The sequence below is a fragment of the Camelus ferus genome, chromosome 7, assembly GCF_009834535.1.
Source record: "Camelus ferus isolate YT-003-E chromosome 7, BCGSAC_Cfer_1.0, whole genome shotgun sequence".
NCBI classification, from domain to species: Eukaryota; Metazoa; Chordata; class Mammalia; order Artiodactyla; family Camelidae; genus Camelus; species Camelus ferus.
Window position 1 is genome coordinate 30,373,234 of NC_045702.1, and position 13,459 is coordinate 30,386,692.

At 34.1% G+C, this 13,459-nt stretch overlaps 1 protein-coding gene across 1 annotated transcript in view; it reads left to right on the forward strand.

The window, feature by feature from the left end:
* The window catches only part of TFEC (transcription factor EC), a 132,846-nt gene that overhangs the window by 95,907 nt on the left and 23,480 nt on the right, over window positions 1-13,459 (forward strand). The window contains 1 exon segment of the mRNA XM_032483645.1: window positions 665-751. Within this exon segment, the coding sequence (XP_032339536.1) occupies window positions 665-751 (87 nt within the window).

Sequence of the window (13,459 nt, forward strand, 5' to 3'; positions counted from 1 at the left end):
GTTTTCATAAAGATAAATGAGCTGATGTATGCAAAGTATGTGGAATAGCTCCTTTAACAACTCCTGCATTATATGTTTGTTACTATTTAAGGTATCTGTGATTATTATTGTTGTGTTACTATTTAAGGTAGCTGTGATTACTATTGTTGTTCATCATATTGTTGTTGTTATTATTATTAGTGATCAGTAAGGAAATTTGGATAATACATTTCAATGTAGTTTTTATTTGTGTGGACTAATTGGCTAAAGTTTGACTACTGATACTTGAATATCCACTTGTAAGATGCTTTCAAAATATTTTAAAAGGAAAATAAAGTTTGTAGGAAGTCATCTTTATACATTAAGCATATGAGCTCTGACTTGAAGTAGTCATGATAACCACTCTATTTATGTAGATACTGATTTCTGAGGGACTAGCCCAGGGTGATTTGCCCAGCCATCACCTGCCATCTGGTAGAAGCAAATGCAAGGAAAAGCGACACAGATCAAAGAATGTCAGGATTACTTTAAGTTCTAAAATATTCTGGATTTTGATACACATGTAACCTTAATTTAAATATTCTAAAAAAATTTTTAAAGATTGCTAAAAATTTTCTCACTGAATTCAGACTGAAACACATTTTATCTTTATGCACAATATTCTAAATATATTATATTTTGCTAGATGGAGGACGTTATTGAGGATATAATCAGTATGGAATCAAGTTTTAAAGAGAAAGGAGCAGACTCTCCTCTGCTAATGCAAAGAACAGTAAGTGTTTCCAGACCTGAGGAGACTGAATGAGATTGAATTAGTTAATTTCAATGAGATTGAAAAAAAAAAAGCATCTGATGATTAAAAAAAAAGAAATGTCATTTGATTAGTAAATGGCGTTTTCTTCTGCACTTTTGAAACAAGAACAATGTAGATAAATATTAGAAAATATTTATTGATGCAGAAAAAAGATATATAATTTTATTGAGGAAGATAATTGGGCTTATACCATTTTATCTATCTATCTATCTACCTATCTGTCTACCTAGTCTCTATAAACATTCATCTAATTATATATCTAATCTGCTATACCATTTTCTATGAGTGATGAGTGATTAATCTTCAGATTTCTTATTTGAAGCACAATATATCATTATATTCTCATAAATCCAAGGCTAAATTTAAACTATTTTACCGTAACTAATAGCTATCAGATTCAGAAGCTCTATACCTTAAAAAGGAAAGAAAAAGCTTATAACAACAAAAATATAACTTTATTTCTGAGCAAATACCCAAAGGTTAAAGATGAACCGAAAAAAATGTAGAACTGGCCTCACCCTACTTTAAGGCATGTAGGCAGACTTCTATGTTGAAATCACAAATTCCTGGAATAATATGCAATGAAGAGATAGTATCTTATCTCCTATTTTGTTGCTGTTGCCTTCTCATTGTTCATACATTAATCTCTATAAATGAATCTGTAAATAGTGTGCAAGCTCTTTCTATACATTTTGAAGCATTGTTGTTGGTTTGTTTGTTTATAGTTTGAGTTTCTAGAAAACATGAGAAAAATATGAAAGATTGTAATTTGTTACTTTAAACATTTCATTTTAAAAAAGTGAATTCTGACAATATGGCATAATGTAGATACTGTTCATCAGTAAGTCAGTGGGCTTAGTTGTGTTAATATTAATGATGGACATTTTAAATCTCAGACTTTAAGAAAAAAATTGGAGCAAGTATCCTTTTCTTTACTAATTCCCAAATAGATGATGTAAAGGAGAATTATCTCTTTCCTCCTTTTCTCTGGTACAAAGGACCTCCACTTTATAACATCACTAATATTAGTATAATCTGACAAAAATCAAATGAGGTTAAAAATCTAGTTTTTTATTGGAGGCTTTTTTTTTTTTTTTTTTTAGAATGGAGTGACAATTCTTTCTACCTCTTCTCTCTTCAGATTTCAAGCAGCATAGTTACAGGAAATCTGACTAATTCTCTACATAAATATGTTATTAATGCTAATTTTTCCCTGTCTGATACCACAGCATGAGGTTACTATTTTCTTAAATAGTAGTCAACTTCTGGGTTTGAGGAAATGATATTAATTTCTTGTAATCTTCTCTTCCTTGTATGTGGTACTTACTTCATTGAAATTGTGTGCTGAAACATTCTGTTTGTCAAATTATCTTACTTGTTTTGTAGAGGCTGCATAGATGGCTTAGTCAGTGCAAACTGGGGACAATGAATATTGGAAATTTGGTTTTGATACACAGAATGTACTTTTTAAAAGATCAATACTACTGGCCTATCTGTACTTATATTAAGACGTGTCTGCTGTTGGCCAGTCAACAATCATTGACAAATCTGGATCTACATATATCCCAAGCAGTTCAATTAGCCAAATACTTATTTAATACTATTATATGCAAAGCATAATACATGCTCTGTAGGGAATTAAAAATTGAGTGAGACACAATTCACATGTCGAGAGACTACATGGCAGTGAGGCAGTGCAGTGAGGCACACCTGAGAGGCAGAGAGGGAAAGAATATGGATCTTGTTGTTAAACCTAAGCTCTAATTTAGATATTGTGCAAGTAACTTAACCTCTCCTAACTGTGTTTTCTTCTTCTGAATTATGAGACTAATTAAAAATATTTATTGCCAAGGCTATTCTTATACTAAGTCTTAGTATCCTGCATGTATTTACATATTTCAAATGCTAGTCAGAGAGTTGCCCTGGATTTTAAGTAAAAGCCATGCTAAACTGAGATATTTTTGAAATGCATTAGTAAAAGATGATGTTTGAAACATAGTTATGAAGGAAAGTTAAGATTTTAAGAGGTAGACATGAAGGCAGCAAAGGAGCAAGTTAAGAGAACTACTTAGACAAGGCAAGAAGGGAGAAAAAAGAGAATGTGTAAGAATAGCTAATAAACAGAGATAGGAAATTCTGAAGGATTTTTTTATAGTTCATGTGGATAAAACTAAAGACATGTTAGATTCAGAGGAATGCTTTGAGTAAGCATATTAGCCAGTGAACTTTCAGTTGTAGACGATAGAATTTGGCTCCTGCGGGGCTTAAGTATGAAAAGAATTAGTTGATGCATGTCATCCATAAATTCCTAAGTAATATTGTATGTGGACATCCCTCCATAACTGCTTTTGTTTTTTTTTCTGCACTGACTTTATTCTCAGCCATTGAGCAGACACTATGATAACCTATTCCTAGCTATGTACAGTTTTTCCTTGCTAACCCAGTCTTTTTTTTTTAGACATCCACTCCTTCACAAGAAAAGGGAAGTTTCTGATGAATTTAAGCCAACTCTAGTGGCCCCATTTCCCTTGCCAGAGATTGTTTTCAGAATAAGCTTGTGTTGCAATTCTGGCATGTTGAGCAGGTTACTGGAGTCTTCTAGGAATGTTCTTTAAAGTCTTTAAAGGAGACTCAAGGAAAAGAAGGTTTTGCCTCTCTATGATGTTGTAAGACAATATAACTTATATAGCGATTTTATTGCCCAGAAGGTAAATAAACTGAGGAAAAACAAAAGAAACAAAGAGAGAGGAAAATCCAAGAGGAATGCAAAGAAATGCTGCTTACATGCCCCTGGAGAATTCTTTACCTATGGATTTCACACATTATGTAAGATTTTTTTTCCTTTATTTTATAAGCTTATTCTGTCAGGATTTTCTGATTGTCATAACCAAAATGCATCATGATGAATACATTCAGTCGGCTTAAAAATTTAAGAGAAAGAGAGCTTCCTTTTCCCTTTAGTTCCAGTTAAATCCCAGCGGTGATTATTTTTGGAGCAATTTTTGTCATATATCTATCCCTCAGCCAATTTTCTGGGTCTTGGGCCCACCCTAGAGCTGTGGATTGAGTAGCTACACACAACAAATTACCTAGATTAACAATGAGAACCAGGAGAACAGGAATTGTCACAAATAAATGTAAATGAATTCTAGAGAGGTTAAACCAACAGATGCCCATTATGGTAAGCTTCAAAGTGAGGATATTCATCAATAATAATAGTTTTTATTAATTTTTCACTACTGTATCACAGGCACTTTTCTAAATATTTTATGTCTAGTTCTCTAGTTCTCACAGAAATTGCAAATCTCAGGAGAAATCTATTGATTGTGCTATTAGTCACTTTGGGATTACTTCGATGTGACTTAAGCAGGAAACCTTGGATGTCACTTAGCTAAGATTAATCCCAGGACCACTGCATAGAGGCTTAATGAAAAGTCATGTTCTAACTTCTGTTGGTCGAAAACTTGGAAGCGACTGAGGGGAAGCTTGGACCACTTGTGGTGGTCCTTCAGATTTATCCAGGTTGAATGGAATAAATCAAGGTTTTCACAGATCAATTCAGCCCAGGCATTTCTGACCCAGAAATGAATATTGAGTGATTAGTAACTAGACTCAGAATAATTAAGCATAAGTTACCTCTCAATTTCTATTTGATCAAGAGTTAGCCACCTGTAATTAGTTCTTACTGTCACAGCTATGTAAACTGGACTGGAAAGAGCCAACATGCAAGAAGAATTCAGCCAAATCAACTGTGCTTTCATCAACACCTTAACATCTCAGTTTCTCAGTCTCCATAATGTCAGTGGTATTTTCTCCTGCCCATCCAACCATCCTTTCACGTGATGATATCCTAAATCTTGTTGTTACGTATTTTTCTATCCCATAACATTTTGATTTCATATTTTTGACCTCTACATTATATTTTTCAGTGCAACTACTCTAGTGTTCTTACTTCACCAATTATTCAAGCTTGTGGAGACTCCACATAATTGACTCTATCACCGTTTTCAATAGCTATTATTTCCCACTCATGACATTTTGAAAATTTCCTCCTTAACCTATTTTGGTCAAGCACTATATCCATTTCTCTTGCAAACACTCTTAACATGTCCTCGATTTTCTTCATTTTACTCCCCTAAAAAAACTCCAACCTTGATTAAACTTCTTTTCATCATACTTTACAGCTTCACCTGAGAAGCTGAATGGATAAAATTTCACCACATTGCTTCCGGCACTCACATCCAATACATCGCCAAAGTTTCATAGGGGCTTTCATCCCTACCAGACAATACCGCAGCTGTTCTTTGGTATAAAAAAATTCCAATTAATTGAGATATAATTATACCTCCTCTTCTCTCCTCAAATTTCCATGATTCCCCATCCATTCTCCATTTTTCAGCTGATTTCTCTTTCACAACATATTTCAGAGAGGGAAATATATGTAATCAAGTTAAGATTTACTCATTAGCTCTGTATCACAAATTCTACCAAACCATCTGTATCTGTTTTGATTTTCTCTGTCATCTCTTTTATTAGAATATAGTAATTGTCCCAGTTCATACTCTAAAGCCAACCCAACTACCTGTGTCTTAGATACCATTAATTCTTACCTTCCCAAGCATTTTCCCTTTCTAAATAGCAACTGCTCCTATATCATCAGTCTATTCTGATGTATTGAATTATAAATATCAGCATTAAACTTGTCTTTACTAAGATTTCTTAAAAATAAAACCAAATAAAACACTCCCTTAAAATATACTTCCTCTCTGGATATTTCACCATTTCATGACTCCCCTGCCCACCAGAAAACTCTGCTTCCATTTTCACCCTGCTCCCATTTCCTCACTTCCTGTTCTCCACTCTCCAATACAGCTGTTGCCCTCACAATTAAAAGAGCTCCTAAAACCACCCAATACAGAAACCAATAGTAAATTCTCCCCTCTGACCAGACTTGGTATCTCAGTGGCGTTTGCCATGGTTGACCACTCCCTCATTCTTAAAGGACTATCTGGGATTCTGTGGCACCATTTTTTTTTCCCACCGCCTTGCTGTTTCTTCCTCCTCTAATATACATCTAAATGCTAAAGTCCCAAAGCTCAGACTTCAGCCCTCTTTACTCATATATCCATATGTTCTATAGGTAATCTCAACCCTTCTCTCTCCCCTGAACGCTACATGCTAGGCTTGTGTATTCTACTGCTACCTTGATACCTTTTGTGCTCCTAACAAACATCTCAAACTTAATATGACTGAAAAGAAGTTTTTGTCCCCCTCCCCACCCAAACCTGCATTTAGTTCATCTAGAACTACCCCTGTTCAAAGAAAAAAAAGTGATCTTTTCTTCTCTCTCTTACTTCTGCATCTCCACATCTATCAGTATGCCCTTCTAATCAGCATCCATGATTTCCTGAATCTCACGGCTTCTTATCAGCTCCTCTACTCTTTTCTAGGCTATTGTCATCTCTCACTTGAACTTCAGAAACAGACTCCACCCTAATTTCTCTGCTACTTCTTGCCCCCTTACAGCTATTGTTCACACAGCAGCCAGAATGATCTTCACAAAGCAAAATTTAGATCCTGTTTCTTCTTGCTTAACATTCTATTAACTTCCTGAAATCCTCAGAATATAATCCAGACACGTCACCATAGTCAGCACTTCCCTTTAACTTTAGCTCTGGCCTTGATAGCCTTCTTCCTGCTCCTTGAACACTGACACGCATATTATCGTTTTAGGACTATTGAACTTTCTTTTTTGGGCTTGGAATGATTTTGTCCCAGATCTTTGCATGACTGTCTTTTTATGCTTCAGATTTTTAGTCAACATCAACTTGTCAGAGAGGCCTTTCACAATCACCCTAGCTGAAAGGCCCCATCCCATCACTCCCTAAATCAATATCTTATTTAATTAATTCCCTCTGACACTTAGGATTAGAGTTACAAAGATTATCTTGTTTACTATTTTATTCACTTATTTATTGTGTGCTCCCAAGCCCTAGAATATAAACTCCTTGAAGCTGGAGATTTTGTCTGTCTTACTCACTGCTGTGTCCCTGAAGCCTACAATAGTGACCTGTTCGTTATTTTGTTCTCAGCACCCAGCACAATGCCTGTCATATCATAGGATCTCAATAAATGTATATGAAATAAGTACTTCAAAATTCACACATAGTATTTGAAAAATTGTTCCCATTATACATTACTGTTTAGGAACTTTTTAACAGCAAAAAACAGCAGCAATAAGGATAACAACAATAATAATAGCTAATAATAACCAATGCCTTTGGTTACTTGCAATGTGACAAGGATTGTGCAAAACACTTTTCACGAAAAATTTGATCATCACAACAAACATATGAGGTAGAGACTATTATTGCCTATTATCATTTTACAAATGAGGTAAGAGGCTTAAAGTTCAGTAACTCACTCAAGTTCATATAGTTAGTGAATGGCAAGGTAAGGGTTTGCATCCAATTCTCTATGACAGCAAATGCAAAAATCCTACCCACTCTGCTGTGTCAGCAGCTTCCAAAGGAAGCTGTTTTTGAGAACTGTGGAATCTTAGGATTTGAAAAGACCTCAGCCTGATCTGATCCTCTGCCACATTCCACCCAAATGATTGTTTAGCCTCTGAGTTTAGATCTATCTCCCTATAATTTCCACCTTTTGGGCTTATATTCACCTCTTCCTTTCAGAGATGTGGTTGTGCATAGTCACTCATTTCTTTTATCATATATATATTTTTTTCAATCAGATATCTGTAAGTGCTGGTGGCATTTGGCAATTTCAGTAAATCGTTATATTTCAAGAGTATTTCAGAGACGAGGACTGAGTAAATATTAACAACCCTCTGTGCTTGTTTGGAACTTGAAAGGACAGCATAATACCAACAAGCAAGCGTTTGTCAATCACAGTCTAGACCAGATTAGTCTTAAAGTCCAAGGAAGAACCAAAGTTCACCTTAGAAGTTTCTGCACAGCTCTCCCAGTTATTGTTTGCAGGTTTAAGGAAAAGAAAATGATGAAGGAGAAAGAGAAAACCATTGCTATTGTGAAGGTTATAGACACTTCAAAGTTAAAACTGGTGAGCAAGTGCATTTTGGAATTCTTTCAATGCTTGGAGATGAAACCACCTTAAATACTGAATTTAAACTTTATAAACTAATAGTCAATAAAATAAAGTATGTAGAAATTGAGCTTTGAAAAGCATAGTATATAATCTGCTGTGTTGACAAGCTTGTTTACTTACAAGATAGTTTTTAGTGCTCTGGTTACAGTAAAAATACTTTTATAGTCTATTTAGTGCATAAAATTACTAAAAATAATGTTTTATTGTGACCTTCTTATCAAAAAGTGAGGGTTCCACTAATTATTTTGGCAGTGTTTACATTAAATTACTGTTTTTATTAATTTAGTACTAATAGTTCATATGTATATAAAGTATATGATGCAAAAGCATTTATGTTACCATTCTCTGTTTTGTATTTTACCTTTTCTATTTGAGTTTTAAGCCAGCTGGCCAAGGACAGGAATCTCCCACTCCCGCCCAACAGATTATTTTTATTCACTTATAATAGAACAAAATAAAAAAACTCAGTGGGACTTCTCTTTTCAATGTTTATCATTCAAACCTCATAGCCCTGCTTTAGCAAATAAAATAAAGTTAGAGGGAGATCAATTGTGTGTGTCTTAAAACTGGAAAAATCTAGTTTACTATGTTTAAATGAATAATTACACAAAAGGAAAGAAAATAATCTTTTAAATGCCAGGTTTTTTTTTTTATGTATGCTTACATTGTGTGATATATGCTCTCCTACAGTGCTCATTCTTTATGATTGAAGTTTATCTTCTTTCTATGCCTACAGTTATTCTATCTAATAGTCTCATGCTCACTTTTGCCATTTTGGGTTTACAATAAATGTCTTCAGAGAAAAGCAGAGTAGAGAATCCAAACAACTCAAAATTTCTCCTCAGTTTCCCATGAAACTCACATTAAATATTTGATATAGATATATAGATACACACATGTAACAGTTTAAAAGTATTTTTTCTTTTAGTATTTAAACTGAAAAATTATCTGGAAATATAATATGTAAATATATATACATATAAGATTTTCTTTCCTTTTTTTGTACTTATAATGAGATTATTTGGGAGATATCACACACATACCACATACACACATATACAAACATATATATAATATATAATGCACTTATGCATATTATATATTGTATATATACAAACACACACATATATATGTATCTTCAGAAAGTTCTTAGGGTTTTACATAAATAATCAATTTTCAGAAACAAGAAGAGTATATACTAGGTAACCGCTCTCTTGCTGAGTGAATATAAATGAAGACGGACAAAGGATAAAAAAATTAAATTATTAAATTTGTGGTCAACTTTACTAGTACTATGGTGTTTGGGTGAAGAAAAAATTAAATCAGGATGTGATAAGGGAGAGTTGGAAATGGTTTGGACCTTAAGTCGAGCCTTAGAGAATAAGTTAGATTTTAATACTTAAAGAAGAGGCAAGGACATTTGAGGTGCAGAAAACAGCAGTGGGAAAGAATAAAACTTAGAAAAACATACTCCAATGGCTTTCAACTTTTTTGAGTATTCAAAACACTTCTTACCATTAAAATTGTTAAGGCAAGGATCCTTCAACAATAAGGTAGTTAAGAATCCACTCTTTGTGTTAGACAGACCTAGACCTTTTAATCCCAAGCCTTCTATTTATCAGACCTGTATGATCTTGAGATAATTACTTATTTTTTCAGAGTTTTAATTATTTTGTATTTAAAATTGGAACTTGCCTTATAGAGTTGTTAAAACGATTACTTGAGATACTGTTATTTGTCATTAGTATGAAACATGCTTAGCTTAATATCTGGCATGGAATAAATACTCAACTATCTATGACATTGCATATATGTATTATGATAATGCTTATATTTCATCATCTTTTAAAAATATTCTGCATATATGGATTCGTGTGTTCTGTGTGGCAACATTCTTTCCTCCTTTCTCCTCCCTCTGTGATTTTGGTATCACATCCAAAAGATCATCACCAAACCCAACACCAATATTATATTTTCTTCTGGGGTGTTATAGCTTTAACTTTTATGTTTAAGTCTTTGATCCATTTTGAATAACTCTTGTATATGATGTAAGATAAGAGTCTGCTTGTGGCTGTCTAGTTTTTCCAAGATCATTTATTGAAAAAGCTGTCTTTCCCCCATTGAATGGTCTTGACTCTCTTGTCAAAAATCATTTGATGATATATTTGAGGAATAATTTCTTTGCTCTCTATTCCACTCTGTATGTCTGTCTTTATGTCAGTACCACATTGTTTTGATGACTGTTGCTCTGCAGTAAGTTTTGAAATATGGAAATGTGAGTCCTCCAATTTTGTTCTTTTTCAATATTGTTTTTGCTATTCAGGGTCCCTTGAGATTCCATATGAATTTTAGTATGGGTTTTTCTATTTCTGCAAAAACCACAGTTAGGATTTTAATAGGGACTGAATTGCATCTGTAGATTGCTCTGGGTAGTATTGTCATCTTAACAATATTAAGTTTTCTCATCAAAAACATAGTATGTCATTTCATTTATTTATGTCTTCTTTAATTTCTTTAAGCAATATATTTTTTTTAGTTTTAAGTGTCTAAGTCTTTTCCTCCTTGTGTAAATTTATTCCTAAGTAATTTATTCTTTTTTTTTAACATTTTTTACTGATTTATAATCATTTTACAATGTTGTGTCAAATTCCAGTGTTCAGCACAATTTTTCAGTCATTCATGGACATATACACACTCATTGTCACATTTTTTTCTCTGTGAGTTATCATAACATTTTGTGTATATTTCCCTGTGCTATACAGTGTAGTCTTGTTTATCTATTCTACAATTTTGAAATCCCAGTCTATCCCTTCCCACCCTCCACCCCCCTGGTAACCACAAGTCTGTATTCTCTGTCTGTGAGTCTATTTCTGTCCTGTATTTACGCTTTGTTTTTGTTTGTTTGTTTTTGTTTTTGTTTTTTAGGTTCCACCTATGAGCGATCTCATATGATATTTTTCTTTCTCTTTCTGGCTTACTTCACTTAGAATGACATTCTCCAGGAGCATCCATGTTGCTGCAAATGGCATTATGTTGTCGGTTTTTATGGCTGAGTAGTATTCCATTGTATAAATATACCGCCTCTTCTTTATCCAGTCACCTGTTGATGGACATTTAGGCTGTTTCCATGTCTTGGCTATTGTAAATAGTGCTGCTATGAACATTGGGGTGCAGGTGTCATCCTGAAGTAGATTTCCTTCTGGATACAAGTCCAGGAGTGGGATTCCTGGGTCATATGGTAAGTCTATTCCTAGTCTTTTGAGGAATCTCCACACTGTTTTCCATAGTGGCTGCACCAAACTGCATTCCCACCAGCAGTGTAGGAGGGTTCCCCTTTCTCCACAGCCTCTCCAGCATTTGTCATTTGTGGATTTTTGAATGACAGCCATTCTGACTGGTGTGAGGTGATACCTCATTGTAGTTTTGATTTGCATTTCTCTGATAATTAGTGATACTGAGCATTTTTTCATGTGCTTTTTGGTCATTTGTATGTCTTCCTTGGAGAATTGCTTGTTTAGGTCTTCTGCCCATTTTTGGATTGGGTTGTTTATTTTTTTCTTATTGAGTCGTATGAGCTGCTTATATATTCTGGAGATCAAGCCTTTGTCGGTTTCACTTGCAAAAATTTTCTCCCATTCCGTAGGTTTTCTTCTTGTTTTATTTCTGGTTTCCTTTGCTGTGCAGAAGCTTGTAAGTTTCATTAGGTCCCATTTGTTTATTCTTGCTTTTATTTCTTCTAGGAGAAAATTTTTGAAATGTATGTCAGATAATGTTTTGCCTATGTTTTCCTCTAGGAGGTTTATTGTATCTTGTCTTATGTTTAAGTCTTTAATCCATTTTGAGTTGATTTTTGTATATGGTGTAAGGGAGTGTTCTAGCTTCATTGTTTTACATGCTGCTGTCCAGTTTTCCCAACACCATTTGCTGAAGAGACTGTCTTTATTCCATTGTATATTCTTGCCTCCTTTGTCAAAGATGAGTTGACCAAAAGTTTGTGGGTTCATTTCTGGGCTCTCTATCCTGTTCCATTGGTCTATATGTCTGTTTTGGTACGAATAGCATGCTGTCTTGATGACTGTAGCTCTATAGTATTGTCTGAAGTCTGGGAGAGTTATTCCTCCAGCCTCTTTCTTTCTCTTCAGTAATGCTTTGGCAATTCTAGGTCTTTGATGGTTCCATATAAATTTTATTATGATTTGTTCTAGTTCTGTGAAATATGTCCTGGGTAATTGGATAGGGATTGCATTAAATCTGTAGATTGCCTTGGGCAGTGTGACCATTTTAACAATATTGATTCTTCCAATCCAAGAGCATGGAATATCTTTCCATTTTTTAAAGTCTTCTTTAATTTCCTTCATCAATGGTTTATAGTTTTCTGTGTATAATTCTTTCACCTCCTTGGTTAGATTTATTCCCAGATATTTTATTACTTTGGGTGCTATTTTAAAGGGGATTGTTTCTTTACTTTCTTCTTCTGTTGATTTATCGTTAGTGTAAAGAAATTCAACTGATTTTTGAACGTTAATTTTGTAACCTGCTACCTTGCTGAATTCTTCAATCAGCTCTAGTAGCTTTTGTGTGGACCTTTTAGGGTTTTCTATATATAGTAACATGTCATCAGCATATAATGACACTTTTACCTCTTCTTTTCCAATTTGGATCCCTTTTATTTCTCTCTCTTGCCTGACTGCTGTGGCTAGGACTTCCAAGTCTATGTTGAATAGGAGTGGTGATAGTGGGCATCCTTGTCTTGTCCCAGATTTTAGTGGGAAGCTTTTGAGTTTTTCACCATTGAGTACTATGTTGGCTGTAGGTTTGTCATATATAGCTTTTATTATGTTGAGATATATTCCCTCTATACCCACTTTGGCGAGAGTTTTTATCATAAATGGCTGTTGAATTTTATCAAATGCTTTTTCTGCATCGATTGAGATGATCATGTGGTTTTTGTCCTTTCTCTTGTTGATGTGATGTATTACGTTGATTGATTTGCATATGTTGAACCAGCCTTGTGTCCCTGGGATGAACCCCACTTGGTCATGATGTATAATCTTTTTTATGTGTTGTTGGATTCTATTTGCTAAAATTTTGGTGAGGATTTTGGCGTCTATGTTCAGTAAGTAATTTATTCTTTTTGATGTTATTGCAAATAGAATTGGTTTCTTAATATCCTTTACAGATTGTTTATTGTTAGTGTGTAAAGATGTAACTAGCTTTTGCATGTTGATTTTGCATCCTGCAACTTTGCTGAATTAATTTATTAGCTCACATATCTCTCTGTGTTTGTGTGTGTGTGTGTGTGTGTGTGTGTGTGTGTGTGTGAAATCTCATGGTTTTCTAAATGTAAGATCTTGTCATCTGTAAACAAAAATCGTTTTACTTATTCTTTTCCAATTTGGATGACTTTGTTTCTTTTCCGCGCCTAATTGCTCTGGTTAGGACTTCTAATACTATATTAAATAGAAGTGGCAAAAGCAGGTATACTGGTCTTGTTTATTCCTGATCCTTGGGGAAAAAAACTGATAAATCTCAACTTGTACT